Below are 10326 nucleotides of genomic sequence, written 5' to 3'. Positions count from 1 at the left end.
AGACCCCAACTCTCTCGCTCAGCGACACAACTCACTAGGTGAGACCAGAGACAATGGTCCAGACCCCCAACTCTCTCGCTCAGCAACCCAACTCGCTAGGCGAGACCAGAGACAGTGGTCCAGACCCTTAGCCTCTCGCTGAGTGACTCCACTCGCTCAACAAGTCTACATAATTCTACAACACCAAAACTGTAGAATTTGCACCACCAACCATTCTTGACCAGTTTGAACTATTTTTCCCAACTTCTAACACTCTTAGATCGTGTTATACTATCAACTTGACTTAAACAACTTCCTAAAAACCATCCTCTACTCATTTTTAAGTGATTGTGTGCAAGATTTCACTCTAACATTTCAAAAATCTCAACTTATAGACTCAAAATGAATTAAACCATTTTCAGCTCAAAATTGTGAAACTTAGGGGTCAGAACAAGTCACAATTGACTTCATTACAGACCCCAACCATTTAGATTTGTCCCAGAACACTCCCATCAAAATTTCACTACCCAAGTTCCCAAAATTGCACCCAAGACCATTCAAAACAGCATCAAACTACTAACATGTCTACATTGTAATAGCTCACTATCGTCCACCTTTATAACATCAATCATATACACAAGACAGTGACCATCATTAATCAAATTCATCAAACCATTTCATTCAATCACGCACGCATATTAAAACAAACATACTATTCAAATATCAAAATTAGCATACAACTAAATTTTCATACTATCACCTATCAAACATATTCCTTACCTCTAAAACAACTGCCAAAAACTAAAAACGCTCCGCAGATTGCTTGCAATGCAAGAAATTTCTAAAACACCTATAAATCACTAATTGGTGATTACAGATCAACCTTAGAACCCCAATTGAACCAAGAAATAAGGAAGAGAGATTCTTAATTCATGGAAAACAGAATCGACATGCATGATCAAGAACCCTAGAATACCAAAGAAAAGGGGTTTTTGACTTACTTCCTCTAAACAGCAAATTGATTGGTTGAAGTTGTAGACCTTTACGCAATGATTGCCTAAGTACCTCTAGATCGTCAAACAAAGGATCAATGAGTTAGAATGCTTAGAGGGATGGTAGAGAGGTTAAGAGAACAATGTTTTAGAGAGATAGAGGTGATTTAGATAATGAAGCGAGTTTAGAAAATTCTATTTATATTATGATATTATTTTATAATAAAATACTCGGTCTCATTATTTTAATACACCTATCAACTCTGATACTTTATTTTCTAGATTCTTACACGTACAAAAATTATGATATTAACATATAAATAATATCAATATAAGAATATAATGTGAAAATTCTAAAATAATAAAAAAACCACAACAGATGACAATAAGAAAACAATACCTGTATAAAAATTTATACAACCTATAATCAACTCTTTCATGTTTTTTTACCACAAATACATTTAATTCTTTAAAACAAAAAATTGATCGAAACTTCACAACACTTTGTTACAATAAGAAGGCATATAAATCCTTATAAAGTGATTTTAAAAGTTTAATTTTGACTTAAACTCACACCACCGACAGAAGTCTTCTTGTTAGAAGTACACAGAAGCTTTTATTATGTATATTATTCATACACGCAAGAACAAGTCCTAATAAAAATGATAACAAAAGCTTGTGAAACTCTGGAGGCTTATAGGCCAATAATTTTCAATGGTGATTTTTTCTTCCTTCTCCAATGATGTATTTCTGGTTGGCTTAGCGAATTCCTACCCACCCTCCAAATTTAATGGAAAACAAATGGTGAAGAAAAAGGGTGACAGCATGGAATCTTTCACATGATCATTCAATGTTGCAAAACACTTTTACCATTTTTGTAGCAGACCCTCCTTGCCTACTTTTCATTTGCTGTCCATTTCAACACACTCTTCTATTCTCAAAAAACAGGGAACATTCCAATAGTAGAATCAAAGTAATATGGTTAGGGTATGAACAAATCCATTCGCATTGGTTTAGGAAAAACTTTCACTGTCAGCTACACAAAAGGCATTGACTTTGCCGATGCCACAAAAATCAAAGAAGGTTTTCACACAATGTTTTTTTCTCGGTTGAAAAGATTAGGGAGGAAAAATATTTGCCTTTGCCTAAAGCAGAAAAAGTCTCATAGTAAGAGAAAAGGTTTGCAAGTGTTAAAATTTATCTCACATTAGAAAAGTGATCATCAACATTAGTTGACATGAATGATAGTGACGTGTTTTTTTACTAAGTGGTTCAGAGAATTACCTATTTTGTGTGTTCTAGTAATGATTCTACCATAATCAATCCCTTGAGATTGTGTTCTCACACAGTAATACATACATTTTTGACAGATTTTATCCTCTTAAGTATGCTTTCCATGAAAAATACATGCTAAATAGGTGTGATGACTCATCTCATCACAACCTTCGAGTTCACAATAGTTTGTTTGGACCAGAGAGAACATAATGATGGACAGACAAAATTAGGTGGGCCTTCTTCATGTGAAACTTTATAATCAGATATACCTTATTTTCAAAAAGGTGTTTGTATAATTTTTATTTTTCCTCTTACCATCATCATCATCATGTTCATCTTCAGTGATCTTCCTTTCTTGGTTGAATTTAGGCTCCACCATTCTAGGATGTAATATGGCTTGTGAGAAAATAACTCTGAACTTTCCTTGCTTCTTTCTCTCCACTGAACATTCTGAACTGTTACAGTAAAACAACTCTGCGAAACTTTGGCTCATCCAGAGTGTGAAGATGGCAGCTATGTTCATCTTCAGAAACAGTCATAATACCAGAAATTGAAGATTTGAAGTGATTCTTCAAAGAAATCAGAATACTACAAAATATTACCCCGGAATTACTGTGAGATTTCCTCCTCTATACACATGAGATTTGTTTCATTTACGACAAAAAAAAAAATGCTAGTTCTGCATATTTTATGCTGCAACTTTTCAACTTGTCCTCATATGCCAAATTCTGCAAATTAGCAATGAGAAATCCTGAACTAATCTTTGGCATTAATTGCCTGTTCTGATTTTCTGCATCCTCAGGTTTTTAAAATTTTGTCACAAGCTTATTGCATAAATGAGGAAGGCCTTGATTATAGCCTTTTCCATAACCATATGCTTCATCGCTTTTGTGATATCCAAGATTGTTATTTCAGTTCTCCTCTACAAAAGATGGAGAAGAAAACAGATGATCCATGAAGAAGGTTATCCAGGTATGAGGAAAAAGGGGATGTTTGCTTTTGCAGAGAAAAAAAAAAAAAAAAAGAAGAAAAACTAATCTGAAGTGATTTCATAATACAGGAGGGAAGATAGTTATATTCAGGTCCTCAATGCTTAAATCTCTCACAGCTGATGCGATCTTAAAGAAGACACAGAAACTGAACAACAAGGACATCATTGGGTCAGGTGGTTATGGTGTGGTTTATGGAATAAAACTAGATGAATCCACAGCCTTGGCAGTAAAAAGACTAAACCGTGGAACTGCAGAAAGAGATAAAGGCTTTGAGAGAGAGTTGCAAGCAATGGCAGACATAAAACACCGCAACATTGTGACCCTTCATGGATATTACACTGCACAACACTACAATCTTCTCATATATCAGCTAATGCCCAATGGAAGTTTGGACTCCTTTTTGCATGGTACGCATTTGTTTGTTTCTAAGCCTACACTGAGACATTAGGTAGAAATCAAATAGAATGAAATTATGGAATGAACAATTTTTTATGCATTATAGATTTTACTATTGACTTTCTTTTATTCTTATATTTGCTCTAATAACAGTATTCTTTGTTAAAATTCAAGACTAGGATGAAATGGTTTAGCTCATCTGTTACTATGTAGCACATCACGATTGAGGAAGTACAAGTCTCTTATGTTGTTTTATGATTTGGAATGTTGTGATAATTGAGCATAGTTTTCTAATTGGAAAGTCCAAAGTAATGCAGGAAGTTCAAGGGACAAGAAGGTTTTGGATTGGCCAACCAGATATAGAATAGCTGCAGGTGCAGCTAGAGGAATATCATATCTTCATCATGATTGCATCCCTCACATTATCCACAGAGACATCAAGTCAAGTAACATATTGTTGGATGAAAATATGGATGCTCGAGTTTCTGATTTTGGATTAGCCACTTTGATGCAACCAAATAAAACTCATGTCTCAACATTTGTGGCTGGAACTTTTGGATACTTGGCACCTGGTATAGACTGAAGCAAGCCAAACACGCTTTTTACATTTTAAACTATACTTGTGTTTCAAATTGATTATTCTGTTTTTTGCCTGCTTGATTATTGTTTGCATGCAGAATATTTTGATACAGGAAGAGCAACACTCAAAGGGGATGTTTACAGCTTTGGAGTTGTTTTACTGGAGCTTTTAACTGGGAAGAAACCCAGTGATGAAGCATTTTTGGAAGAGGGAACAATGCTTGTCACATGGGTAAGAAAATAATTCTTATATATTTCTTTCTATGATTATATATTCTTCAAACTATATAGCTCTTAATTTTTTTTAATTAAGTACCGTATTTACTTTTAGCTCTATGATTGTGAAACCAGAAAATAACCTTTTAGCTCTATCAGTGTGAAACTGGTATCAAGGACATACGGTTTGAAAGCCAGGGCAAAGCATATTTTTCCATTGAAATTTGAAAACAAGAAATTATGTAAAGATTAAAATCACAAAAAATGGTAAAAACGAAAATTGGAGCTTTGTTTGAAACATTTACCTGGACTATGAATTGCATTAATCTATCGAAAAGTTGAAATCATAAATTTCTAAAGCATTACCTATTGTGTAACGGTTACTGAAAGAACAACATAAATAGCATATAATCCATTTTACTTGCTTTTATTCATACCTTTATTACCAAGGACTTATAAAACACATTCGATTAAATATTAAAAGGGGATGTAATTCTTATGTTAGCTACCAAGTTTAATTAGAAGAGTAATTTATAAGATAATATTAAATTCGACCCAACTTTGGAATGAGTACTTACTTTTGAGAAAATCATTGTTATTATCGAAACAGGTGAAGGCTGTTGTTCGAGAGAAGAAGGAGGAGTTCGTCCTTGATAGTAGCTTAGGAACTTGTTCAATGGAAGAGGTAAATAAGGTGTTCAGCATTGCAATGATGTGTCTTGAACCAGATCCTTTGAATAGGCCAACCATGGGTGATGTTGTCAAAATGCTTGACCAAACAGAAGTAGATAAACTTGTTACAGAATCCTGATTTTGATATTAAAACCATCACTCTGAACTGTGGTGTTTCCGGAAAATCATCTTACAAGCGGTCGTGGAGCTAGACTACATGTTAGATGTTGCTTGGGAGTGTCATGCTCAACAGAGAGAGGGAATGGAGGAACATAAAAGAAAATGTATAGAAAAGTATTGAATTTTGAAAGAAAAAAATTGATGTAGCTTTTGTTAAGAAGTGGACTTTAAGTTTAACTCAATTCCACAAAACCGATTTATAAAATGAGGATTGCATTCACTTATATACTATAAGTTAGTCTTATCTCTAATCGATATGAGACTTTCAACAGTCATGCGACATGAATAGGGCCAGCTACTGTCTGGTGCCTATCAACTTCAACAAAATTGATGTAATTATTCATGGACCTAATGATTTTAATATACAGCGTGATATGATTAAATTTCAATCCACCAAGTTGAGTGTGTCAGGACTAAGATCAAGTAGAAGATATAACTTTGGTGAGAGCAGAAAATGTATGATGAAGTGTTTCCTAGGAAAAATAGTAAATCAGAATTGATTTAAAGAGTATATACTAATGGAAAAACAATTTATTTTAAAAGACTAGACATAACCACCGGAACTAAGTAACAGCTTCCATGTGTACACTACTAGACATACATCAGTAGAACATGAAGCATACTTACACAGACATCAGTAGAATATGGGTTATAGCAATAATTTAATGATTGATGCAGGGAACTTTCTCAATAGACACAAAACTTTTCTATTTGAGTACTTTTGACAAGCCTTCAGCCACTGAAGATTTCAAGGAGGGAGAAACAGGACTATCTCCAAGGAATACATTAAAAAGGGCAGAAGCCACATTTGCAGATTCAATTGTAGCATCTACAGTAGATGGAAACCTGTTTGGGGAGACAGAAACCTGAAATATCAATGGACTTAGTTAGAACATTTTAGACAGCAAAGGTAAATGAAGAAAAAAAAGGTTAAATATGGTTTTTAGTTCTTAAATCTTGACACGAAATTAGAATTCATCTACGTCCCAAACTTTAAAAATGAATAAACATAATTCTTTTAATCCAATGATTTTAATATTTTTTATGTGGTAAACCGTGTTTCAAGTTGATATTTGAGTTGGAATGTGTCAAATAGTGTAAACAGTTCAAATATCAGTCTGAAAAGCCACTTAACACTTAAAAGAAAGTTAATGTTGTTGGATTAATAGGACTACATTCATTCATTTTTAAATTTGGGAAGTAAAGTTTGAGGAGCAAAATATATCGATAAATTCTAATTTCACATCTAAGTTTAGAATCTAGAAACATATTTAACCTAAAAAATAATAGATAATTTGTTTGAAGAATATGTCACAAGAAAAATATGAAAGTAGGAATACAAGCAATTTGGTGGGGTTCAACCAAGTCAGAAGTATGAAAGTTCCTTTCTTAAGAGAGCGATCTAGAAAGACACCACGGAAAGTGGTCAAAGCAGTTTCATCAGCAGATGTGGATGCTGGAATTCTTGGAGCTATGGCATCACTTAATGCATCCCAAAATGTTTGACCATCAACATCTCTCACAAGAATAATTTGCAATGATTTCTCAAAGGAAGCTGCAATCATATAAAGGCATGTATTATCGACTTATTCACTGTATGACTCAGCCATGCAGAAACAAATAAATGATTATGAAGTTGTTACATTGGAAAATAGTCTGGAACAAGGAAGAATTCCCCTGAATGGCATCTTTTGATAGCCCTTTCCAAGCATTCAATTCAGGGGTAATAGATTGATCTAGATACAAACCTGCAGCATAGACCTTAACACCAATAATTGCAAAAACTTTCTCTCTGTATCCTGAAATAAGTGTTGTTATCCATCAAAGTTTATAACATTGGAAATAAAAGCATAACTACATTATTGAAACTTAATAAATTCCATTGGTCTGAATAAAGATTTGCAACACAATACTGATGGGAGATTATTGAAACAAAAATTAACAGACCGTATTATGGTTTCAGACATGTCAACCTTTTCTAACATGCTCTGAGAATTTTTGTCTTTTTCTATTCAAAAAGTCATATGATACTATGACATGACTTTTGCTATAATATATATCCTTTCATATTGACATATCAAATTAGGGATGTAGCTGTATCCTATTTTCATACGTCAAGAACATTTTAATCGTTTCTCTTCCAAAAGTCATGTGGTACTATAACAACTAACCAGTTCCAAACAAAGTTAATGAATTTGAGCAACCCGGAAAATTCAAACATGTCTGGAATTTCACGTTTGTTGCTGGCTCCTCCACGTATTCAGCATTTGCAGCTTCATGATCAATTACCAAAATTAAAGAAATTAGTCATCAGTTGAAAAATAGGCAAGCCAATCAAAATAGGCGAAATACCAAGATGAACTATATACTATGATACCATTTCAGATTTCATATTAAAACCAGTTGAAATTAAGTGAAGTTGTTTGATAGATATATAAATTGAGTCCTAAGAATTGAGGGCAATAGTATGGTAGGCAACAGCTTAATTAATTTTAATTTGTAACTGATCTTGATAGTTTGAAATGAAGTCCTATGTAACAATAGTACATGAAAACAGAGTTCAAACTCCTAATGGAAATTTAAACACTTGCTGTTATGCCCTCTCTGTATAAGTTAAAGAGGAATCCTTTATGCCAGCTGACAAACAGGTAATTCTTTTAATGTATTTTCATTATCATCAAAAGATGTAAACAAAAATGACATGCCTATATATATATATATATATATATATATACACACACAAGTATCAATTATCAATTTAGAACTTTTGGTATGTTGATACATTTTCAATTATATTTGATCTCTCTCCCTCTCTGTCTCACACACTTATATACAGTACACATGGTGTATAATATTTAGGATTATGTTGAATAATAACAAACTAACTAAAAGATAAAAGATAAAGATAAAAGATAAAGATAAAAGATAAAGATAAAAGATAAATATAAAGATAATATATCTAACAGACTCTGAGTCGGGACGAAGTGTTTATGTTTATGTCAAAGCCTGTGCCTAATAACTAAGAACTTGTGGTCAGTAGTAAAATACTCATGCCACTTTTGCTAGTTTTTTTATCAACAAACTCAGGGATGCAATATAAAAAGAGAGGCGCACACAGATGTTTGTTTTAGAGAATCTTTAAAAGCTTCCAGATTCACCAAAAAAATATAGCCATGAATCATACATAGATGGAAGAATTCTCTTACTTTATGCCTATCTTTATGACTTTTAACTTGCTCGACCAGTCAAAAAATTGTTTAATTCTTATTATTGCCTCACACGAGATTCCACAAGTACCAGTATTACTTTGAAATGTAGAGTTCAGAAAAGCAAATGCAACAGCCTTGTCCCTTCTCACATCTATTCCTTGTTTAGAGATGCAAAAGGAACTATAAAGAGGAAACCATGCCCATGTTTAAGAACTATTGCAACTAATGGAATTACACTTCAGAGAAAGTCAGAAACTAGCCTATAAAGAACAACTCAAAGAATCTCCTCTACCATTTCCTTTCTCTCTTTCTCTTCTAAGTAGAGGTACAAAGAAGCCAGCAAAAAAGACTGCAGAACATCACAATAAGTTCAACTGTAACCATGTCACCCTCCAATTGAATATGCAAAAGCATTATTCTCTATTAAACAAGTTACCCGGCAGGACTCAAAATTAACATTTAGTTGAAATTTAAAAAAAAAAAAAAACACATATTCTATGGAAACATCAATCTAACTTTCAGGGTATGGAATATCTCCACAACCCTTAAAGTTTATTCCCTAGTCTGCATTGTTCATTTTCCAAGAAAGTGCCAAGTGCATTCCAAGAAGAAGTAGAATAAGAAACGAACCAGGCAACACAACATGGCATACAATACAAATTGGCATTAAAAAAGACAGTGGTGAAGAGAATTGAAAAAGCAAAAATAAAGCTGAAAACAACTTGAGTAGGAGTGACCACAGAATCTAACCTGAAGATGAAGCAGCTTGTGTAAGGAAAAGGGGTTGTCTTCTACTGCTGAGTGAAGAGAAATGCATAGGGGTGGATGATAAGAGTGAGAAAGAGTGGCCATGGTTGCTCAATGGCAATGTTGAATTTGAGACTCCTCTATGAACAAAAATTCTTGTGGGGGGCGTCGAAGGTGAAAAACATAGTGCTGTGGAAGCTGCTACAGCTCCAAGCATCTTTTTAAGGTTGGATTGTGTTGTGTATATTCGATGTTTGGTAATAAAATATTTGAAAGGATTAATAATATATGCATATACTAAGATCAAAGCAATCTGAACTGAACAGAAGTACTCTCACTTCGGTTTTTCCGCCCTTGTTATCGACTTAATCTAACCGTCATCTTGTTGAAGTGATTTTCCTTTTACGGTTAGGTTTTGTTGTTTTCTTTTTTAGATAAAACAACCATTGGAATGCTGATGAAGTAGATAATTTTGACATTATTCTCAACAAAATTAAAATTAAAAATTTCTCACTTCGCATATTAATATGTATAGAAACTAAAAGGAATCAAAATACATGTATTGAGATTTATATGGACTTATTTTAAGTAAAAAAAATAGGTAAATTGAGATGTTATATGTCTTATCAAATATTTATTATAATGAAATAATAAATGATAAATTGTATTTATTATGAATGAAATAATAAATGATAAATTGTCTTGAATAGGTAACTATAAGACGTTTATCAACCTTCAAAACATTTAATGCATCTAGTATAAAGAATATTGATACTTGTATATTTTGATCTTGATATTTGTCTAGATCAATAAAGCAAAAAGATATTATCAGAATCACTACATCTAAGAAAAAGACGTTGCGAGAGAAGAAGAACATTCTGGAAACACCTAATCAACCTTAGTAACTATGTTACTCTGACTAGAACCGAGTATCACCCACTCTTGGTTATGCAATATTCTTCAACACTTTTGGTATCTCGAGAAAATTCTAGTATCTTTCTGATAGGTTGTCTAGTTGAGTTTCACCTACTCTTGGTTTTCACTAGACAATTCCAGTATTAACCTGATACGCTACTTGGCTAGTGTTTA

General features: G+C 33.2%; 2 protein-coding genes across 5 annotated transcripts; one reads left to right on the top strand and one right to left on the bottom strand.

The window, feature by feature from the left end:
• The first annotated feature begins 2534 nt into the window (after positions 1–2534).
• Positions 2535–5501, top strand: LOC106762869 (receptor-like serine/threonine-protein kinase At1g78530). Of its 2 annotated transcripts, none has more exons than XM_014646975.2 (6): positions 2535–2860; positions 3162–3218; positions 3307–3645; positions 3952–4206; positions 4312–4445; positions 5040–5501. In XM_014646975.2, exons 2-6 carry the CDS (start codon positions 3194–3196, stop codon positions 5238–5240), a joined length of 954 nt encoding a protein of 317 aa, XP_014502461.1. In that variant the 5' UTR covers positions 2535–2860; positions 3162–3193; the 3' UTR covers positions 5241–5501. The 2 variants fall into 2 exon arrangements, with proteins under 2 accessions (XP_014502461.1, XP_014502460.1); XM_014646974.2 differs by having other exon boundaries at positions 3049–3218.
• Positions 5502–5738: 237 nt separating this feature from the next.
• Positions 5739–9631, bottom strand: LOC106762868 (fatty-acid-binding protein 3, chloroplastic). 3 transcript variants are annotated; one of them, XM_014646971.2, is made up of 5 exons: positions 9241–9631; positions 7453–7554; positions 6925–7080; positions 6622–6836; positions 5739–6147 (listed from the first exon to the last, which is right to left on the bottom strand). In XM_014646971.2, exons 1-5 carry the CDS (start codon positions 9452–9454, stop codon positions 5989–5991), a joined length of 846 nt encoding a protein of 281 aa, XP_014502457.1. In that variant the 5' UTR covers positions 9455–9631; the 3' UTR covers positions 5739–5988. The 3 variants fall into 3 exon arrangements, with proteins under 3 accessions (XP_014502457.1, XP_014502458.1, XP_014502459.1); XM_014646972.2 differs by having other exon boundaries at positions 7030–7080; XM_014646973.2 differs by having other exon boundaries at positions 5983–6147; positions 6644–6836.
• Between the last annotated feature and the right edge of the window lie 695 nt (positions 9632–10326).

The sequence above is a fragment of the Vigna radiata genome, chromosome 5 (assembly GCF_000741045.1).
Source record: "Vigna radiata var. radiata cultivar VC1973A chromosome 5, Vradiata_ver6, whole genome shotgun sequence".
NCBI classification, from domain to species: Eukaryota; Viridiplantae; Streptophyta; class Magnoliopsida; order Fabales; family Fabaceae; genus Vigna; species Vigna radiata.
Note: the sequence above shows the minus strand (reverse complement) of the source record. Positions and strands in the feature narration are given on the sequence as shown.